This window comes from Chinchilla lanigera, unplaced genomic scaffold (assembly GCF_000276665.1).
Source record: "Chinchilla lanigera isolate Chin_1 unplaced genomic scaffold, ChiLan1.0 scaffold00024, whole genome shotgun sequence".
Taxonomy (NCBI): Eukaryota; Metazoa; Chordata; class Mammalia; order Rodentia; family Chinchillidae; genus Chinchilla; species Chinchilla lanigera.
The window spans coordinates 16,619,360-16,642,822 of record NW_004955425.1 but is presented as its reverse complement, the minus strand read 5'-3'; the positions used below and the strand labels follow the sequence as shown (position 1 = coordinate 16,642,822).

At 38.9% G+C, this 23,463-nt stretch overlaps 1 protein-coding gene and 1 pseudogene across 3 annotated transcripts in view; both read right to left on the bottom strand.

The window, feature by feature from the left end:
• Window positions 1-8,923, bottom strand: part of Reep3 (receptor accessory protein 3) — a 55,650-nt gene extending 46,727 nt beyond the window's left edge. For all 3 annotated transcript variants that reach the window (XM_013514852.1, XM_013514853.1, XM_013514854.1), the window contains exon 1: window positions 8,835-8,923. In XM_013514852.1, coding sequence (XP_013370306.1) covers window positions 8,835-8,908 — 74 coding nt within the window. In that variant the 5' untranslated portion in view covers window positions 8,909-8,923. The remainder of the gene's footprint in view (window positions 1-8,834) is intronic.
• A 3,996-nt stretch (window positions 8,924-12,919) lies between these two features.
• LOC106148638 lies at window positions 12,920-14,669 on the bottom strand (annotated as a pseudogene).
• Between the last annotated feature and the right edge of the window lie 8,794 nt (window positions 14,670-23,463).

Here is a 23,463-nt window from a genome sequence, read left to right as displayed (position 1 = left end):
CCGTACACATGAATATACACACACCATTTCTGTTAATGAAAACTTGTTCCTTCACACCACTAGACTGAGGAGCACTAGCTGTTACTTACAGTGATAAAGCTGTGAAATAAGACTCGATATATTAATTATAGCATGTATTAACATAATTCTCTAAGCATTTGCACAGCTACTTTAAATCACTAATAGGATTTAATTTAATGTCATTTCTTATGCTCACCAAATCCAAAATATACATATAAACATAAATGATAGGCACAGAACTGTCATGACAGTGCACAGGTCTTATGATCCTCATGTTGTATAAAATGGAATTTTTTGTTTTCAAATATTATTCAACTGCATTCTTTTCTTTTTTTTTTGTCTTTTTGAGACAGGGTCTCGCTATGCAGTTCACTATGCAGTTGAGCTCACTTTGTAGCCCAGGCTGGCCTCAAACTTGTAGCGCTCATTTTGCCTCAGCCTCCTGAGTGCTGGAGTTACAGGCTAGCGCCACCACACCCAGCAAACCATGTTATTCTTGATGCCTGCATTGCATTACAGTTTAGGATTCCATAATTCTGTATTTATAAGTTTTTGGTTAATACTAAGTTTTTTCTATTTATATAGCACTGTGAAAAACATTGACATTCACTTCATGATTGTGATACTACTGCCTCAAAGGTTACATTTTTACTTACTAACAAGTACCTTGCAGGAAGGTGTTCTGTTTTTCATTCTGTATGTTGCAAATCCTAGGTTAAATTTTAAAAACTGTCAATAAAGAGAAAAATCATAACCTTATAGTTTTAGTGTACATGTCTGAATACTGGAAAATCTGAACGTTTTTCAAGTGTTTACCAGCACTTTGTGGCACATCTTTTTGGTACCGGGAATCAAACTCACAACCTCAAGCTTGCCAGGCAGGCACTGGGCCACTGAGCTATATCCCTGGGCCCCAGAATATCTTTTTGCTTGTTGTTTTAAATGGCCTTTTTATTTTAGAAAGAATTGCATAGAAAAGTTGAGAAAATAGTAAAGGTAATTTCCACATACTCCATACCTAGCAATATCTTAGGTTGATACAGAACCTTTGTTAGTGATGTACTGTTTTGAGGTATACACTGTACTTTATTCAGTTTCCTTAGTTTTTACCTAGAATCTTTCCCCTCTCTTCCCCTGCCTTTTTCTTCTTTTCTTTCCTTGGTTCCAAGGTCTTATCCAGTACAGCACATCACATTTAGATGCATTCTGAGCTCTCCAGCTGTAAATTTTAGACTTTCCTTGTTTCTGATCACCTTGATAATTTTAAAGAGTACTTATCAATTACACTGTAGGATATTTCTCTGTTTTAATGTTTGTGTAGGTGTGTGTTCTCATGTCACACATTTTTTTTTTGTTTTGTTTTTTCTCTGGTACTGGGAATTGAACTCACGACCTTGTGCTTGCCAGGCAGGCGCTGAGCCACTGAGTTAAATCCCCAGCCCCTGTTTCAATGTTTGATGTTCTCATGATTAGAGGGAGGAATGGGTTTTTAAGGAGGACTGTAGAGGTCAACTACCTTATCACATTGTGTCAAGAGCACACATCACCAACATGACTCATCCCTAGAGATGTTAACCCTGATCACTATGCTGAAATAGTGTTTTGTCAGATTTTGCCACTGAAGAGTTATTCTTATTCTTCCACTTTCCAGATTTTATTCTTTGGAAGGAAGTCACTATGCATACCTTACATGCTTGAGTAGGGAATGCAGTTCTACTTCACTGAGAGTGGAATGTCTACCTAAATTACTTGGAATTCTTCTGCACAAGGAACTTGTCTATTCTTCCTCATTCAATGATCTATTTATATCAGTATGGACTCATAGATATTTATTTTATACTCTGGGTATAATCCAACACCACTTTATTTTATTGTTCAAAGATCTGGTCATTGGTGGATCTTTCTAATAGTTCCTGTGTCCGTTTGACATCTCTCTTATTGTGAAGTTTGGTGAGTGTGCATGTGCGTGTGTGTGTGTGCGCTGAGCACTTTCTGGCACTATTTGATGCTGTAGGCTCATCTTGTACATTTCCTACCCCATTCCTAGAATCAGTCACTTCCGAATTTCTCTTATTAAGGATGGTATTTGAAACCAAGACTTGGTGCTTCAACATCACAAGAAATCACCAACAGAGTAAAAAGAAAACCCACGAATTGGGAAAAAATTTTAGCCAACTGTCCCTCAGACAAAGGACTTCTATCTAGAACATATAAAGAATTAAAAAAAAAATCAGGCCCCCAAAATTCAAAGACCCAATCCAAAAATGGGCATCTGAGATGAATACACACTTCTCAGATAAAGAAATACAAATGGTGAATAAATACATGAAAAAATGGTCAACATCATTGGTCATTTGAGAAATGCAAATTAAAACAACACTGAGATTTCATCTCATCCCAGAAAGAATGGCTATCATCAAGAAATCAAATGCTGGAGGTGCTGTGGGGAAAAAGAAACCCTAATCCACTCCACTGCAGGTGGGAGTGTAGACTGGTACAACCACTGTGGAAATCAATCTGGGGATTGTCAATTACACTGTAGGATATTTCTCTGTTTTAATGTTTGTGTAGGTGTGTGTTCTCATGTCACACATTTTTGTTTTGTTTTGTTTTTTCTCTGGTACTGGGAATTGAACTCACGACCATGTTTACTGATAAGGGAATTGTTTACTGACACCTTGTTTACTGATACTGGAAACTGAACTCACGACCTTGTTTACTGATAAGGTAAACTAGGATTAGAGTAAATTTGATGCTGTAGGCTCATCTTGTACATTTTCTACCCCATTCCTAGAACTAGGATGGGGGTAAACTAGGATTAGAGTTCCCATTCAACCCAGCTATTCCCCTTCTGAGTATTTTTCCAGAAGAACTGAAAACATCATACTACAGCGATATATGTGCACCCATGTTTATAACAGTGCAATCTGTAATAGCTAAATCTTGGAAACAACCCAAATGCCCATCCACTGAGGAATGGATAAAAAAGATTTTTATACAATGGAGTACTATTCAGCTATAAAGAAAGATAAACTTGAGGCTTTTATAGGTAAATGGATGCAACTAGAGACTAAACTCATAAATGAAATAAATCAGACCCACATGTGTAAACATTGTATTTTGTCCCTAGTGTAAGACCCTGAAAGAGGGCTGGGGATTTAGCTTAGCAGCACAGCGCCTGCCTGGCAAAGGCAAGGTTGTAAGTTCGATTCCTGGTATTGGAAAAAGAACAAAAAAACCCCAAAAAACCAAAAACAACAACAACAACAAAAAACCAAAGACCCTGAAAGAGTAAATAAAACTGGAAAGGTACAATAGATATTGTGAAAGGGAAAGACACTGCTAGGGAAAGGAGAAAAGAAAGGAGGAGAAAAATTTTATATATATGTTTGTATATATATATGTACACATATATATGTATATATATACATATATGTATATATATAAAAGGATAATTGTACTACTAATTTCTATTGATTTATTATAAGGAATAGTTAATGCTTAATTTTTTTGGCCAATTTTACATGCTTATATCTGGTAATCTGAACGATTACTTTGAAGATAACAATATGCAATGTAACAACCATTATTGCTTTCCTATCAAAAAAAAAATCTGGTGCTTTAAGTATGCTCAGTGTTACTGGCAAGCTGTTGATTTCTAGGTCCTTCTTTGTCCACATGAACCAGTAGTTTTGTACGTTCCTATTACCTTTTCATTGTGCTTATGAATTTGCCATTGTGTTTATGAATTTGCTATTAGGTTAGTTTGCTAGAGTTACTATAACAAAATGCTATCTACTGTACTGGGTGTCTTAAATGACAGAAATTTGTTTCGTCACAGTTCAGGAGCCAGAAAGCCCAAGCTCAAAATGCCAGAAGGTTTTGCTTCTTCTGAGGCCTTCTAGTTATGTCCTCAGAGTCAACCCTAGTCTGTGTGTGTCCCCTAATCTCCTGTTCTTACAAGGCTACCAATTATACTGGATTAAGTCACATCCCAAAAACCTCATTTAACTTAGTCATCTCTTTAAACACTGTACGTCCAAAACACACATTCCGAGGTACAGGAGGTTAGAACCATAACATTTTAACCGTAACATCGGAATTTGAACAGATATATATGAAATTTGAATAAGTGATTGTACTTATATGTCTTTCTTACACTGAGTATTTGCATCTTTTTCTATTTTTATTTCATTATTAATTTTTCGTAGGGGCAGGGAAGAGGGCAGCAGATTTCTGGCGCCTTCCTTATCCTTTGTTCTGTGGCTTTTATGACCCCGGGTGAGGGGAGGAAGCCTGAGTACTCTCTTGCTCAGGATTTTATGCTTACAAGTAGAACCCTTATCACTAACTACATCTGCTTTACCCACCAACGCTGCCTGTGAACACCTCTTCAGCAGAAGTACCAACTCATAGTGAACCTTCTAAGAAAACAACTAACCAAGATGTAAATAAGAACATAATTTTCAGGTCTGTTGTATGTTCATACTCACTGTTGACATGAGGCATAATCCTATAAAACAGTCCTCATAGTTAAAAGTTTACATATTCAAGTGAAAAATTTTGATCTATTTTGTACTTCTCTTTAGAACTTGGACATAATCAAGGTATTATCTTCTACTTAATCTAGTGCCACCAGATTTAGGTTCACCGTGAGCGTGACTCTTCGTTTCTGTCACTGGATGGATCTTTATCTTTTCCTTTCCCTGGTACAGCACTCATCCATTCTCTGAGTCCTGCTGCTACTTTTTTGATCATAGAGTACATATATTTATCCTATTTTATTTTCAGTCTTGTAGCCAATGATACATTTGGGCTCATGCCATCTCATCTGACACACCGGACTGTTTCCAACATATTTCTCCGTGTCTACTGTTGGTTCAGTCTTTTTAGTATACCTGCAGTACGGCCTTGCCTACAATTTCAGTAGCTCACTCTTTTACCTGCCAGCCCATGTAGGGATTCATTAGAACATAAATTGAAAGTCACTGACTTATATTAACTGTTTCACCATGGTTTTCTTATTAAGCCTTTTGTATTTCTACTTTAATTCTGAAGCGTATGCTTTTTGAATAGAATATATCTGTCTTAGTTACTTTTCTTTTTTAGGGGGAATTAGGAATCCAATTCAGGACTTCCTGCTTGCCAGGCAGGTGCTGAACTCCTGAGCTAAATACACGGCCCTGTCTTAGTAACTTCCTTGTTGCTAGGACAAAACACTTGATACTTACAAGGTAAAGGAGGAAAAGTTTATTTTATTTTATTTATCTATTGTTTTTTTGGTACAAGGAATGAACTCAGGGTCTTGGCGCTTGCCAGGCAGGCGCTGTGCCACTGAGCTACCTCCCCAGCCGAAGGTATACTTTAGCTCATGGTTTGTAAAGGTTTTAGTCCATAGTTGGCTGGCTCCAAGAAAGGAGGGCATGGCAGAGAAGAAACAGTCCCTGGCAGGGCAGGCAAGAAGGCGTGAGCCTGCCTTCCTCTGTCCCTTTATATTGATCCAGAATACAAGGCCAGCCACACTAGAACTATGCTAATTTAGCTAGAGGACTAATCCAGATAATTATACACCCTTAATCCATATTCGCACACCCCTGATACAGCCACCTCCCAAAAGCTCCAGTCTATGAGCACAAGAGGCTTTGGGGGTGACATCTAAATACAAGCCACAACAACATCTTTTCCTTCTTTCTCTTTCCTTTTTTATTCTAGCATCACACACTTCTCCCCAAGATCCAGTCCTCCTGTATAAAATATAAATTACTTTCATTTTAAATTTTGGAAGTATTTCTCAAGTTTAGTCACTTTGAATTTAGTATATTTTTATTTTTACTTTAGATCGCTTAATGTATTTTTTAGTATATAAGTGGCTTTCAAACAGAAAATTTTCTTGACTATAGTAAGGATTTGGTGTTAGTTGATACTGCACATATATGTGTTTTGCTCTTATTTTCTAATCTCTACATCATATAAGTAGAATGGGAGTGAGTCAAACAGATTATCCCTAATTCCTCTCTCTTGTAAGAACAGAAAACAATAAGATATCCCATTTAGAACATGAGAAACATTAAATGTCTTAATCAAAAGGGGTACAAACCTAAGGACTGCCATCATTAATACTATAATTCATTACTTCTATAATGTGACCCTTACTGGGTAATTCATTACTAACATTTGTGGTATTTTCTCTAGTCTTTAAAAATTTTTTTGGTTTATTTTCTTTAACAGTGGGGTCTACTTCAGATGTTTGCAGCCTGGGAGGTCAGGCATAAAGCTAAAACATAAGCACAGTGTATAAAATAAAATAAAATAAAATAAAATAAAATAGAATATATTTGAGGCCACCTACAAGATAGTCAGGGTTTATAAAGAAAATATTTGCTACAAATAAAATTTACCTATAAACTTGAATTTTTTTTCAGTCATAGAGGTAGGAAAAAATAGTTATGCATTTCCTCTTCATTTTATTTCTGTCTAAAGATGGAGAATGTTGCCAAAATACTCAAGATACCCCCAGCGCCTAAAGTAAGTTTCCCTTTTGAAATGTATGCATGCTGGCTATGTTGAAAAATCTATACTGTTTTAAAAATGGGGAAAAAAAGTCACTTAAAGAGCATGCTGGGCGACAGTCCTTGTATCAGTTTTAGTATACAGAAAATACTTAAATAGCTATTTCCTAGACAGATGTTCTGGATCCATCCATTCTACATCAAAATTGTTTTGTGGAAGTTTAGGACGTTTAAAGTGCTCTCAAAGCCAGCTGTGGTGGCGCATGCCTATAATCCCAGCACTCAGTAGGCTGAGGCAGGAGCATCGTCGCAAGTTGGAGACAAACCTGGGCTACAAAGTGAGCTCAAGGCCAGCCTGAACTGTATAGTGAGACCCTGTCTCGAACTCGCAACAATCCTCCTGCCTCAGCCTCCTGAGTGCTGGGATTACAGGCGTGTGACAGCAATATACTTACATTTACTTTAACAAATTATGATTCAAATATCTTTACAGTTTTAGAGACCTTGTAATGTAGATGTTTGGGGGAAAAGTAGTTCCAAGATTAAGTGTTACAGTGCTTTTTAAAATTGCTGATAACATCACACATTAATATGTAATATGACCACACTTGTACAGGAATTACTCGGCAAATTCTATTTACTTCACTATTTGGCAGTCATGCTCCCAAACAGAACAATTGTAATTGCTGCATTCTATTAGATTAAAGGACAAAAAGACAACCCAGTGAGGCCAGAGATTAACTAAAATGGGAGAAATTATAGTAAAAAACTAGATCACAAATTAGAATAATGGAAGATATACCATGTTTCTTAGGATGAGTAAGTCACAACATATACAGCATATACATGCTCAAAAAGCAACAGCAACCGTAACATTCTAGGTTTTTAAAAATATATATAAACTCCATTTGCAATCCAATTTACACTAGAGTTGCCCGAGAGCAGTGAAATTGACTGAAGCTACCCTGGAGTAGGGAGGACAACCAGGCAGAAATTTCTCTGCTTGGCTCCATTCCTGCGATCAAGCCACAGCCTGCTAGTTACTCTCTTCATTCAAATTCTGCTCACGCTGGTCTCAGAACCCTTGTCAGCAGGGCACCATATCCTCATACCACCAAAGGACAGCAGCTAAGCAGACTCATCTGTCATCTTTTGCCATCCCAGTTCTAAACATTTCATTCTCCACACAGTATATCCTAGCTTTGAATCAGGGATGATCCCCAGGAAGCTGCTGTACGTTATCCATAAGTACTGGAGCAGCAGTGTTAAGGGCAGTGTCTATCATAGTGAGTGTATTTACATTTTTCTTTGCTCTTGAAAGTCTGTGCAGCTATTGTAATTGTATGAGGGAAACATCAAGTGTGCTGTATACATCTCTTCCTGGTTCCACATTTAGTGAGGTCACACTGGTAGCTTGAAGTAGGTTATTGTAGTGGGTATTTTACGTCATAGAATTATCTAATGATATGAATCAGTCCTCTCTGCCCCAGTTGTTAAGCATTACCAGCACACCACTGACAGTATGTGTTTTAGCCAAGGGAAACACTACAGCACCCTTCTATCCAGACAATAGAACATATATAGTATGATCTGCAGGGGGAACCAAGAGAATTCGTAAATTTTTTTTTTATTTTTTTATTGTTTTTTTTTTTAGTGAAATTTTTAAAAAGGCATCTATCATGATAACCAAGCTTAGACATATTTTATGCAACATTAAGAAGAAAGGGCAACATTCTGTTTTAAATCATAGTTACTCAAATTCTGTTTGAACATCAGTCCTCTCATATGAATAGACCATACTACATTTTTCAAATAGAATTATAATATTCACAAGAAACCCTAGAAACGGGCTATTTTGTAACAGCAGTTTTCTGACTTTTTTCAAAGTATTTTCCCTCCAGAGGAAGGTGTCTTAGGGATCTTATAAATAAAAAACAATGAATGCAGTTAACATGTGCTGAGATCATTTGATTTCACTGATTGTAGTGTCCTCTGAGAATCCTAACCCTTGAGAACAACTTGGAAAGCACCCCCTCTAAATGTTTTAGTAATTCCCAAATTTGTCTGTATGTAAAAATCAACTTGGCACAAGAATCTTGGAAAGTAGGTCTATATTATGTATAATTCTAAATTATACATCTTCAACAAAGGGGTGATAATACTATGCTTACTTTGATTTGGATTAAGCAGATTATGATTAAGCAATATGCTATCAGTATAATAAACTGATTTCAGTCTAATTGGAGTTTTTTTTGGGGGGGGTACAGGGTCTCACTCTGTAGTTCAGGCTGGCCTTGAACTTACCATGAAGCCCATGATGGCCTCAAACCCTCTTGTCTCAGCCTTCCAAGTGCTGGGATTACAGGCGTGTGCCACATGCCTGGCTCTAACTGGATTTTTTAAAATAATATGACAGTCACTTTAGAGATCATAATAAATGAAAAGAGAGTTACAGAAACTAATCCAATTAAAAACGTTTGCAAATAATCTATTTGTACTCACTTACAATCAAATCATTACCAGTGGTTAAAGGTCCAGTGATAAAGCCTGTTTTGATAAACTTCTTGGGTGTGTCACCCTGCCATTGTTTAAGCAGCCAACCAGGTGCAAAATTTCATGCATGATCCGTGCCAAAACAATGTTTAACTTTTGTCTCACACACATTTTAAGAATGCTGTATAAGAATCGCTGCTAAGAATCTCTTCTAGTAGAGAATTCCCATTTAGTAAAATAATGGTTAAGTGGCTATAACCTGAAGGAAAAATATGAAAATTACACAGAGCAAGAAAAGGTCAAACCCCTGGGGAAAACCCCAAATCCTGAATCCTAGAGCCAAAGGTACACGTTTCAAACTGCCAAGGAGGGAAAAAAGTAAACACTCTTTTGAAAGACTTTATACATGGTTTTAATAATAGTCATCAGAAGCTATAAAGCTTGGAATTTCCATGTTGCCAGAGCTAAACTTCTAATTTTACTCTACAACTTTTAATTTCTACTCTAAAAGGAAAGCTAAAGATAAAACTGGCAGAAAAAAAGAAAACCACAGCAAATCAAGACTCCTACTTCCTCATCCTCTAGCTGTTTCCCCTTAGCCACACCCTTACTGCCACCACAATGACCTACAACTGGTATGTGGTACACCCCAACCAAAGAAAAAATTTTAGGAAAAATGCTGATCTCGTACAGAATACATGACAGAACCAATGGCTGCAAACCCTTAATGCATGCACGTCATTCAGCATTCTGTGGGTAGAGTTTTGCAGCGTGGCTCACAGATTTGAAAGCAGACAACTGCACAAGCAGCAGCGTTCCAGTTTACCAGCTGCAATTCGCCTTCTGATTGTCACGACAAATAAGAAATCCATAAGAGGGGGGCTGGGGATTTAGCTCAGCGGCAAAAGCGCCTGCCTGGCAAGCGCAAGGTCGTGAGTTCGGTTCCCGGTACGGAGAAAAACCAAAAAAAAAAAAAGAAATCCATAAGAGGGATAGTTTTTATTATTCTATTACTACAAATGATAGAAGGCTCAGGGAGATGAAGCATAGTATAAACGACGTGCCCAGTAGGCGCTGAAGCCAAAACATAACATAAAACTTCTAACCTTTGTTCTTCTACATCAAAAATAAAACTAAATCTGCTTCTAGCAGATTCCTAATATTGTTAGTTAAAGGAAGTCAGCATTCAGAACTTAATATGTGGTAATATCAAACATAAAAAGAGACCCTAGGCCCATTTTTGTGTGTACCAAATGTGAACAAAGGAATATCCGTATCTTTAATTCATCACATTCTTCATTCTTATCAATTTGGTTAAGGCAGATATATGTGAAGGGGTTAAGAATTACTCATATCGGGGCTGGGGATTTAGCTCAGCGGCAAAGCGCCTGCCTGGCAAGCGCAAGGTCGTGAGTTCGGTTCCCAGTACCGGAGAAAAACCAAAAAAAAAAAACAAAACAAAACAAACAAACAAAAAAAACAACAACAACAACAAAAAAAGAATTACTCATATCAAAAAGCAAACAAACAGAAAACAAAACAAAACAAATTACTCATATCATCTGACTGCTGAGTAACTCTTCACTTGGAGGAACTGTTTGCTTTATTTAGGGACTTAAGCACAGGATTTGTGGAACTCAAACTTACTATTAGCCCCACAGACTTAAAGATAAGTTGAGAGTTCAGTTGTAATTTAAGGTTTTTTTGTTTTTGTTTTTTTTGTTTTTTTTTTTAAACAGCTTTTGGTGAAGGAAAATCACACACAAACTAAATTTGAAAACCCTGAGAGTATTTCCTTTCCTAAAAATACATCCCTGTACGCAAATAAAAAGATGAGTAAGTAAAGCCACAAAGGGCGATCTGTCCTATTCCGTGCAGTTCTTTTGGTACTCCATGGTCAGGAAGTGAACTTTCCCGAATTGAACTTGTTCTAAAATTTCTGCCAACTCTTGTATAAAACATTCATATCTGCTATGTAATCTAAGCGTCACCTCACGAGTGGGCAAGATAACCCTACACTAGGTGCCACCAACCTGAAGTGAACTTGTATGTTGCTCTCACAGAATCTTTAATTCTTTTCCATTAAACAAAAACAGATGTTACTAAAAAAAAAAAACAACAGATGTTACTGACGCTACAAGCCACTGCTTTTCATTACATGCTCTACAACTGAGCTATACCCACTGACTTGTTTTTTAATTAGAATGAAATTTGTGATGATTCAGAAATCAAAGCATTCTATTTTCATGTTTTTTAAACCACTTCCTCCATTTCATTTATTCAAATTATTATAGTGCCTCTAGTATCTCTAACTCAGTAATTTTTTCCCATGCCACTCCCTGGAGCTAGAACAATCTCTCTCTTCATGGAGAGCGCTTGTTTTTTCCTAGGCACCCTGCATGTAACTGTTTTTTATTTGTGAGGATGAAAGGTTCCATAGTTTTATTTTGTAGGGGAAAAAGATCCAAACCAAAGAACAAAAACAGAAATGATGATACTCAAATAATAACCAGAATATAAAAAAACATTGTAAAACATTTAAGAATATTCTCTATGTTTTGAGATGTTCACCTGACAGAAAGAACATCTAAGTACTTTCTTAGTACACAAAAATCAGAGAGGTAGAAACTTTCTATCTTGGACAACTGAGTAGAAAAAGAAAACAAATGTATCACCAGAACTACATGACCACTGAATTTAATTCTGACATCAGTCATCACAACACAAAACCAGCACGCTGGCTGGTTGGCACTACCAAGCCCTCTGCCTCTTAGGAAATATTGCCCATTGTTTCATGAAAGGCGGTTTTGTCACTTTGAGAAATAGCCTAGCCTCCACCATTCCTGACTTGGCTACTTTTATTGCTCCCTAAAACAAACATATAAGTGACTAAATAAAGGGCAGTAGATTACTGACTGAAAAGCATTAAAATTCTCCTCTTGAGGGCTGTTCTGCTGTAGGGAGACTGAAGAGAATTGGCAAGTACATGCAATGTTCCTCGACTGGGTTCAACGTCTAAAAAACAGTGCAGGTACACAGTGTATTATTATAGCAACTTGGGCTGTACTTTAGGTGTTAACCGTTTTTCAGTGTTAAAAGGTGTTTTTTCAAGGTGTGCTTATGTAAGAGAATGCTTTGTTTAGGAGACATAGTAATTAAGAATAAAATGTCACACTGTGTATAAATTTCTTTTTTAAAACAACTTTTTAGTTTAAGAAAAGTTTTCAATTTACATAAAAGATATAGAGCCAGTACAGACAAGGAACTCCTGTATCCTCAATACCTAGTTTTCTTTATTTCACTTGGTATAGAACATTTGCCACAGGGGGCTGGGGATTTAGCTCAGCGGCAAAAGCGCCTGCCTGGCAAGTGCAAGGTCGTGAGTTCGGTTCCCGGTACCAGAGAAAAACCAAAACCAAAAAAAAAAAAAAAAAAAGAACATTTGCCACAGTTAGTAAATCAATAACAACATATTACTATTTATTAAAGCTCAGATTTTATTCAGTCTTGTTTGTTTTCCACATAATGTCTAGTTTCTACTGCAGAGTCCTGGGTGGGATTCTATCCACTTGCTATATTATTGTTAATCATCCATTTGCTATATTACTGTTAATCATCATGTTTCTGCCGGGCGTAGTGGCGCACACCTGTAATTCCAGCCCTTGGGAGGCTGAGGCAGGAGGATTGTTGCTAGGTCAAGACCAGCCTGGGCTACAAAGGGAGCTTAAGGGCAGCCTGAACTGCATAGCCAGACCCTGTCTCAAAAGGACAAAAAAAAAAAGAAAAAAAAAAATCATCATGCTTCCCCAGGCTCTTCAGAAAGTTTCTCAGGCCTTTCTTAGTTTTGATAACCTTGACAGTTTTGAAGAGCTGCTAATTTTTTTTTTAAAGAATGTCTCTCAATTAGGACTTTTCTGATGTTTCTCTCCTGGTTATACTCAAAACATCGACTACTGGAAGGAATACTAGGATAGAAAAAAATGACGCCCAGCCCTTTTCCCTCTGCCAACCAGAAAGGGTGTGATCTCAGACAGCTGGCAGGCCTGCCCCTCCCTGTCCTGAGGTTGACCCGGGGCGACCAGTCTCCCTGTCTTCCCATCAGCCACCTTGGGGCTGCTTCTGCGGCTGGCCTGGGCGGGCGGCTGCCCTCTGGCCACGCCTGCTCCTGCACTTCGGATAGGAGCCATGGCTTGGCTGATGCAGCAGTGCAGGAGCACACCCGACAGGGCAAAGATCAGGGCTGGATGGGGCCTGGTGCTGACATTCCTGAAATCGAGGACTCCAGCGGGCCACGATCCACACAGCTGCCCTTCATGGAAACTTCTTTAAAACAGCAGCGTTCTGGGTTGGAGACCCACCATTTTCACGGAAACCTGGGAGCTGTTGATTGAGCAGCAGCTTCTACCTCAAGTGAAGCTGCTGAACTGTCACATGAGAGCCGAGGCTGTCTCGCACACCCCAGGCAGCACCAGGAGATCATTGTCTTGGCTGTGGCAGGCCTCAGACAGAGCGTATCCCAGATGACTTCATCCTGCAGCTACTGCAGGACTCCCTCCCCCTCCGACTTTGAAAATCCCCAAATAGATCCTCAAAAGGCAGGAAACTGCACAGGTGGCCCACTTCTCTTCTAAATAAGCAGTATTCTCTCACCCCTCCAGTCAGTCCAGCAGTGGTTTCTCCGGTATATTACCCTCTTGTGCTGCAGTGCAGATCCCAATAAAAGCCTCCCTCAAATGCTCCTATTCCTACTCATGGTTCTTATTCCAGGTAGAGTGGGATTTGCATGCTGCTTTAAGAAAGGGCTGGTAGCAGTCAAGGCTATTAATACTAAGCGCAGCTGGGACTGGGAAGGTAAGAGGTGTGCAGAGGAGATGCTCAGTGACCCACAAAGCCCTGCAATGATCTGCCGGGAGCCTCCAAAGAGGCAGCAGAAGCTGCTGGAAGGGCTCCAGAAAGCTGCCCAGTGGGATACAGCCTCAGCAGCTGCTGAGATGTTAGGAGCCACTAAGAGCTGTAATGTAAGAGCTGTAACCTTAAGAACTCCAACACTAAGAGCTAAGAGGCACTGGTCACAGAGCTCAGAACTGTAACACTCCAGGCTGAGAGCCACTGGCAACCAAAGCTCAAAGCTGCTAATAGAAAAGGAGTTGCACTTTGCCAATTCATGGTGTCTATCTGAATTGTGCAAAAGAATTGTCCGCCAATTGGTGGTAATACCAGAAAGACGATACGCCATTCTCATCATATATCAAAGGTACATACTATCAACTTTTTTTTGGATGGGAAAAGAGAAATTTGTTTATTTTGAAATTATTTTAATTTACAAATAGAAAACACTTTAAAAAGAGGGAGAAAACCACAACACATACAGGCAAATTCTTACTTCCTGAGCTTATGTAGCTCCTGAGAAGCCAAGAGGAAAAACACTTTTCCAAAGTGGTCAGCCACCCACAGTGATGCTGTTCATGGGGATGGGGATCAATTTCACAAAGAAGCTGATGAATCCCATGATAGCAAATCCCATTGCTGTTGCCATGGCAATCTTCTGGAATTCTTTTCTGTCCAGTTTGGTGCATTTTTTAACAGGCGAGCTGAGTCCTTCACAAACTGCAGACTTGGCTCAATAAACTGCATTACCTGACCCATGATTGTCCGTTTCCCATTACAGAGCCCCCACACTATCAAAGTAACTTAGGGCTGGGGATTTAGCTCAGTGGTACAGCGCCTGCCTGGCAAGAGTGAGGTCGTGAGTTCGATTCCCGGTACCAGAAAAAACAAAGAAAAAAACAAAGTAACTTAGCCCGATAATGCCGGCCTCGATCACCTGCTGAAGTAGTTTGTCAGGCAAAGTTAGTAACACCCAGTTCTTCATACCATCCACCTCAGAAGGAATTTACTATGTTCGTTCTTTATTAAGAGTGAGGAATTATGCTAAACTGCCTTGAGGGTGGAGTATCGACATAAACTATTTGGAATTCTATGACATGGGATTTGTCTATTCTCCTCTACTCAATTACTTATTCAGTCATTTACTTTATCATCATGAAATCATGGATATTTATTTAATACTCTGGGCTACAGTCTACTACTACTTTATTGTGTTGCTCCAATTGTTCAATGTTTGGACACTGAAATCTCTCCCAGCTAGCTCCTGTGTCCATGAAACACACCTCTATCACTGGTTTGGTTTTGTCGTGAGCATTTCTTTACTTTCTGGCACTACAAAACATTCCAGGCTCATCTTGTATGTACCCTGCTCCGCTTATAGAATCAGCCATTTCTGCCCTGGTTCTGTGAAGAACGGCATCTGAAAGAAACTATACACTAGCTATTCCTGTTGCTACTGGACTATTGTTATTGCTGATTCTAGGCCATTTCTATTTTACCTTAACTATCTTTTCTGCAGGATACTAGCTTTGGTTATCAATTTTGCTAAAATGCATATATTGTTGTATGTGAGCTTCTGTATTAAATATATTAAATAAGCCCTATACTGACAGGAAGTAACTACCTCCATCTGTCTATATTTCTTGTGCATTTATAGTTTATTTATTTTCTTTTGGTGGGGAGGGGAATAGATATCTAGTGACTTCCTTATTCTTCACATTCTTACCCTTCTTCAACTCTGAGCTCTTGAGTTTATGGTTTATGGCACCAGGTCAGAGGAAGAATACAAAGACTGCTGCTCAGGATTTTATCCTTACCAACAAGGAATCACGGTACTATTTCCGTCTTACCTAGCAACATTACCCTGGGAATGCTACTTCATCAGAAGCACCAACTCCCAGACTTGGGTTATGGGATTTTTTTTGCTGTGCCACAGAAACTAGGACTTTTCAATATAACTTCAGCCTGATCCCATTAACTAACTACATCCTGACCCCACACAGATACACAGCAAAGAAACTTTTCCACTCAGTGACGTTCAAGAAAACTAGTTTAAAAAAAAAAAAAAAAAAAAAAGAGAACAACTACTCAAGGGGTAAAGAAAATAATTTCGGTGCTGGGGATTTAGCTCAGCGGCACAGTGCCTGCCTGGCAGGCGCAAGGTCTTAAGTTCGATTCCCAGTACTGGAAACCACGCCCCGCCAAAAAAAAAAAAGAACATAATTTCCAGTTCTGTTGTGTGTTCATAGTCACAGTTGACACTAGGTATAATCTCATAAGTTAGCCATTATAGTCAAAAATTTACATATTCAAGTTAATAATTTTAATCTCCTTTGTATTTCTCTTCAGAACCTGAGACATTATCAAGGTAATATTTTGCATATTCCCATCTAATCTAGTGCGCAGACAGTAAATTCCCATCTAATTTACCTTCCACACGAGGCTCTTCATTTCTATCACTAGATTAGTCTGTTTCCTCCTCCTGGTACAGAATACATCTAGGGCGAGTAACTCAGTTTTGTTGGTCTTTCTTTGGTTGGAGTACATGTACGCATCCTCCTATTTTATTTTCAGTCTCATGGCCAATAATACATTTGGGCTCAAGCCATCTCATCTGACACACTGGACCGTTTCCCAGCATATTCCTGCGTCTACTGTCATCTCAGCATTCTGAATATACCTGCAGCACTGCCTTGCTAACGACTTCAATTGCTGGCTTCCTCATGCCCCCTCCTCCGGACCAACCTCTGCAGCTCAGCAGAGTATAATCTGAAAATCTCTCTTATATAACCCATCTGTTCAAACACAGCCTCCTCAATATACCTCATGGATTCCTACCTCAATTCTGGAACATATGCTTTTTGCCTCGAGTGCTTCCCTTTCTCCTTTTTCATCTTTTCCTGTGGATCACTTTGGCCACTTCCCCTTTCTTATCTGTAATCTCCCATTCTAAAAGTGATAAACCCTTGTTTAATTCCAATATACAAGTATAATGGCTTTATAATTTTTAACTTGCACTTCCATGACATACATCTTTATTGAGTGCAGTGTTGTGTATAGCTCTTTTTGACTTCAGGTAGTTTTACAAACACTGGTCATTTCCAAAGTTACTTAAATCAGCACCTTTCCTCCCTACTCCCTTCAACAAGGTTGTTTCGTGCATTTGTAGTACACTTAGGAGTCCTCTGTCACATTCTGCGTTCCATCTTGAATCCCCTACCCTTCGAAATGATTTCTGAAAATTTGCATATGTGGTTCTGTTTGTGCTGTAAAGTTATGTTCTGACAAATGCATAATGCTATTAACAGCATCACACAGGATCATTTTTACTGCCCTAAAAAATGCTGTGCTTCCCGTTTTACGATCCCCTCCTTCACTCTGCCAACCACTGCTGTTTAAAATCTCTATTTTTTACTATGCAGAATGTCAAATAAATGGAATAATACAGTATGTAGAATTTTAAGATTTGCTTTTCTCATTTAACAATAAACATTTAAGAATTTAAGATTCATTTGTTCCTTTTTTTGTGGCCTGATAGCTCATTCTTTATTTTTTCATCAGCATATATTCTATTGTATGGCCCAATGAGTTTTGTCATCCTAGTGAAGGATATCTTAATTTTTTTTTTTTTTTTTTTTTGTCTTTTTGAGACAGGGTCTCGCTATGCAGTTGAAGCTGGCCTTGAGCTCACTTTGTAGCCGAGGCTGGTCTCGAACTCACAACGATCTTCCTGCCTCAGCCTCCCGAGTGCTGGGATTACAGGCGTGTGTCACCATGCCTGGCTCTAGTGAAGGATATCTTATTTGCTTTGGTCTTTGGTGATTATGAACAAAGCTGCGTTAACAGTTACATGTAGGTTTCCATGTGACCGTACGTCACATCCAGTTGGATTAATGTGAGGGGCCTTTTACATAGTAAGGCTATACTCAGTTTTGCAGGAAACAAGTAACTGTCTTCTAATATGGCTGTATCATTCTGCATTCTGATAGCAATGAATGGGACTTGTTATTTTGAACCCTGGCTTGCAACCCTCAGGTTTTTTATGATCTTACATATTTTAATAGGTGTATAGTAGTGCATATATGGCATTTCTTAACAATATGACACTGAGCCAGGCGTGGTGGCACACGTCTGTAATCCCAGCACTCGGGAGGCTGAGGCAGGAGGATCATTGTGAGTTCGAGACCAGACTGGGCTAAAAAGTGAGCTCAAGGCCAGCTTGAATGGCATAGCAAGATCCTGCCTCAAAAAGACAAAAAAAAAAAAAAAAAAGATACTGAGTATCTTTTCAGGTGTGTTTTTACGACCTGTATATTCTCTTTTGGTAAGGTTTCTACAATATTCAGGATTTTTTTGTTCTTTTCATTTTTTATTTTACTGTATTTTTAAAATTTTAGTGGCAAAAAACATAAAAAACCACATAAAACAATTATACTAAGATACACTTTTAGATACACTGTGCTGGATTACAATATTTTCTTACTCTCTTTTTTTTCCTATCATTTGTCTTTTGCTTTGTACTTTACTTAATATTGGGCTTCTATACAAGAGAAACCATGTGATACGCAGCTCTGTGTGTCTGATTTACTTCGCTTGACATTATGGTCTCAAAGTTCAGCTGCTTTTTATATCTAAATTTCAGAGGAATTGTTCTAAAAAGGGACAACCAAAAAATCTAAAAGAAGAAAGGAAATCAGTCTCTCATTAGGCACTTTTGGAACCAGAGGAAAGAAAACAGAGACAGAGAAGTTCCCTATATCTCATAGAAATTATGTAAATAAAATAAACTATATTGCTAACGTATGAGAGTATCTAGTGTTTTTTTATGCTTATGGTAAAACTGTTAAAAACAATCTCATACTTAAGAATATATTTTCTTTTTTCTTTAAATGTATAACCATTCAATTTTTAGGCCATATTTGAATAATCTCAATTTTTATTCAATCCTAAAGATTTAATAATACAAAACAAAAACCGAGGAAGCTCTAATTCTTCCCCCTAAGATATATAAAAAGGATGGAAATGTGGCTCAGCATTACATAATGTTGCCACCCACTCCAGAGAGAGAAATGAGTGCCTAGCAACAGTAAAGGGTCATCTCAGGAGAGTGCCGATTGCTCATTGGAGCATTCTGAACACAGATGCTCCTCTACCCTTATCACTTCCAGCTCTGCTAAGCACATGCTGGTTACCTTGGATCCCTCTGCCATCTCAATGACAATCAAATAACTGACACTCAGGGCAACCTCTACCTACCTTTAGGTTACATACTTGGGGAGGGGCATAATACATTGTGAAACATTAGAAGAAAATATGAATTCAGAGAACAGAATAGTCAGTGTTCTCCTTCCCCAGTGATATTTCTCTGCAGATCTCAGGTTTTCTTGTATTTTTCTGACTTCACCTGCCACACCACAGCTTTAGCAGCAAAACTGAAGCATGCAACTCTTAAAAGAGATAACAGAATTTTATTTCCTTTAAGTGTACAGCCATTCAAACTATAGGCCACCACTCCCAACACTCTTAATTCCTATTCAATCGTAAAGGTTAACTACTACAAATACAGGCCCAAGAAGTTGGGCATGGTGGCCCTCACCCATCATCCCAGTGCCCCTGTCACCCACCTACTTAGAAGGCCGGGGTAGTTGCTGGGCGTGGTGGTGCATGCCTGTAATCCCAGCACTCCGGAGGCTGAGGCAGGAGGATCATTGTGAGTTCTAGACCACCCTGGTCTACAAAGTGAGCTCAAGGCCAGCCCAAACTGCATAGTGAGACCCTGTCTCCAAAAAAACCAAAAAAAAACCCCCCAAAAAACAAAAAACAAATAGAAGGCTGGGATAGTAGGACATCTGATGCTAGCCTGGGAAACTCAGCAAGACCCTGTCCCAAAAATAAAATAAAATAAAATAAAATAAAATAAAATAAAATAAAATAAAATAAAATAGAAGGGCTGAGGATATTTCTCAGTGCAAAGTCCTATGTTCAATCCCCAATAACCTCCCCTTCATTACTCTCCAAAAAAAAGACCCAGGGGAGGGGAAACTCTATTGCTTCCCAAAGATATACGGCCACTTGCACACCATCTGTCGTGTGAGTTACTTATCTGTCTTTCTTTATATATTCTAAATATGTACCTTTTGTTACCTTTACATACTAAAAATAGTTTCTCCCATTCTGGCTTCTTTTTTACTCTTAATGGTATCTTCTGCTAAAGTGACTGCTTCATTTTATTCTATTCCACGTTGTTATTATCAGTCTTTTTCCTTTATATTAATACCTTTTAAAGTTACTTTTCCTTATCTTAAAGCTATAGTGATTATAATTCTAGAAATTGTTTTATTTTTATTTGCAGTCAGACTGGAAGTGACATTTCTGTGAACTGTCTGAGGTAGGTGGCAGTGACCATAGATATAAGAATATCTAATTGATGTGCAATCACTATTACAAACATATGATCCTTCCTCGGAGCCCTGTGATGCCATCTTTGTCATAAAACAAGCAACCATCTGCGTATGGATCTCTTTCTATACTCTACAGTCTTTTCTTGATCTATTTGTCTATCCTGTCCCAATGCCTGAATTATTGTACCTTCATAATAGGTCTTGATATTTGATTAACTTAGCCCACCAATACTACATGATCAGCTATGTCACTGTTGTTTGTGCTTCTATTTTAAGACTGTCTTGGCCATTCTTTGCCCTTCACATTTCCATAAACATTTTAGAAATAACTTGCCAGTTTTCTACATATTCTAATTATTTCCTACTTGGTGAACTAACTCAGCTTCTTCATTTTGACTATCTAGAGCCAATCTCTCAAACAATTCTTCAGGTTCCATTTTTAAAATAAAACCAGAACTTGACCACTCCTACCACCCTGGTCCAATTCATCATCTCTTACTAATGCATAATATCTGACGATGCCATTCTTCTGCTCAAAACCCTCCAATGGCTGCCCACTCCACTCAGTCCACTCCAAAGTCTTCAGTAATGGTCTGCTCCCCTGGCAGCCAGATGACGCTGCCGCACACCGCTGACCTCTGGGTGCCCATCGCAGCCCAGCCTCTGGGCTTGTACTGGCTGGCCTCCTTCCTAGGATGCTCTTCCTAGTATCTGCCCAGTTAAGGTCTGAAGCTCCACAAAATCTTTGTCCAAACGTGAACTTCTCAGAGATTTTCCTTAACTACTGTATATAAATTACAAGTCATCGCTAGACTAGGAAAACTCAGTCTGAATAAAATGTTTTCTTTTCCCACATAACACAATAAGCACTGTAGGTAATTGTTCTGTTTGTTTTTGAGATGGGTCTCACTATGTAGTTCAGACTACCCTGAATTGTGGAACCCAGGCTGGCTTTGAACCCGTCTCAGCCTCCCCAGTGTCACCACCATTTGCCACTGCAAGCAATTTAAAAAGCAGATTTTCAGTTGTTTCAAATATGTAGTTTCGCTCTCTTTGTATTTGTCAAAAATAACACAGCTGCAGAAGTTAATTGAGCATGTTATAAACACCTCAGACTGGGAGATGAAAGTTCTGCTAGGCACTGATCTCAGTATTTTTGTTATTCACTTTTATTTTTTATGTGTGGAGAACTACGATCTCTCCTTTAGTTATATTTAAATAAATGAAAAAAATACATAGAGACAGTATGAGTTGGAACAATTTTTTTAAATCTTACAATGTTACAGTATTTTCTCAATGGTGTTTTTGGCTGCCTTCAATAGCAATTTCACCAAATGTTACTTTTTCAATTTATTATGTAATATACGGTTTACACTAAAGGATATATATGTAATGTACATGCAAGTCCCGAGCCCTAACAACAAAATGAACACAAGAACCCCACCTCCAGGTTACAATGTCACCTCCCCATCCAATAGCGTGCTTTGCTCACTCTCCCCTTGTCCAGCACTTTGCAGTTTCCTTGCTGAAGCTCCTCACCCCCAAACCTGTTCTTCCTCTCATGCTTCTCATCTTACAAAATGGCGCCACCTCCCACTCCGCTGAATCACCAAGCCAGAAATCCTAAATTCCTTCCTCCTCTTCACACCCAGTTACCAAGTTCTGCTAAGTCTCCCACCCCCAACCTCTCTCATGCCCGTCCCCAGGTCCCACTCACTTCAGCCTTAATGCTGTCTTTTCTTACTGTCTCATGGGGACTACCTGCTCCTGTTCACTTCCCCGGAATCCCCGTTCATATCTTCACTCAAAATCAGCAGATTTCCTTTGCTCTCTCATGGAGAAAAAAAACTCTTATCAAGGTATGCAAAATCAGGCCTAACTGATCTGACTCCTGATTTCTCTGGTCTCCTCTGGTGTGTCTCTGTATTCCAGTGGCAGTGAACTTCCTGGTGTTTCTCCAGAGAGTACATTATTTTTCTGTGCCTTGGCATATTTTGTCCCTTACCGGGCATCTTGTCCAGGAGGCAGCTGTGAATAGTTAAAGGTCACCCTCTGTGACAGATTTCCTTGCTTCACTTCTGTGAGAACCCTCCTCCTGCCATCAGAGCACAGTGCTCTTACTTGGAGCAGCAGTGTGACCCGGCAGAGTCTCTGCCCTTCCGTGTGTCTGCCTGGTCTTCCGTAAAATACAGTACTTGTGACCCCCTTCTGAGCAGTAGATGAGTGAAGCCATGTGAGGATGCCAAGCACATGGCACATGTTCTGTAAGAGTTACTAGTAAAATTACTGTCACACAATGTCATTTTGGGCTTTCCCACTTAAAGTCTATTGGACATTCCTTCCAGCAGAAACTGTGCTATGCTTAGCTCTGCATCCTTAGGGCCTAGAACACTCTGATACATGGTGCTCAATAAGTATTTGCAAAAGGGATAAAAGAAAAAAAAAAAAACAAACCTTTACTGCGGCTAGAAAGGTATGACTGAACTTATTGTAACACAATCTACTACCCTAATGTGAGGCCAGAAAATGCAAGAGTCCCCCTGAAGACATTCTAAGTTGTCCAGGCTGGGCATGAACTTGTAAGCCTCCTGCCTCAACTTTACCAATAGCTTGGATCACAGAAATGTGGCCTTGAGCCAAGATATAATAATTATCCACAGAAAGTATTTTTATTGGTTTATGGCCATTTACCTTTTCTTTACTTTCCTTTTTTTTTATTAGTTTCTATAACAGCGCAGTGAATTATGTTTTATACAGCTTTTCTCAGGGTATAGGGAAAGAATATGTAAGAAGTTGGGCCTGTTCCAACAATTTCCTTTAGAAACTTTCTGTCTCTGTCTCTCTCTCTCACACACACACACACACACACACATACACACGCACATTGGCTAGAGATACAGGATTCACAAAATGAATACTCCCTTCAAAAATTACTGCTAGAAATAGAATCATAATAAATTATGTGCACCCCTTTGTCACTTAGAAAGACTCACTTCTTGTGAATGTATTCTCCTCCACCAAATATTTAAACCTTTTAAGATTTTTCCAGGGGCTGGGGATTTAGCTCAAGGGGCTGGGGATTTAGCTCAGCGGCAAAGCGCCTGCCTGGCAAGTGCAAGGTCGTGAGTTCGGTTCCCGGTACCGGAGAAAAA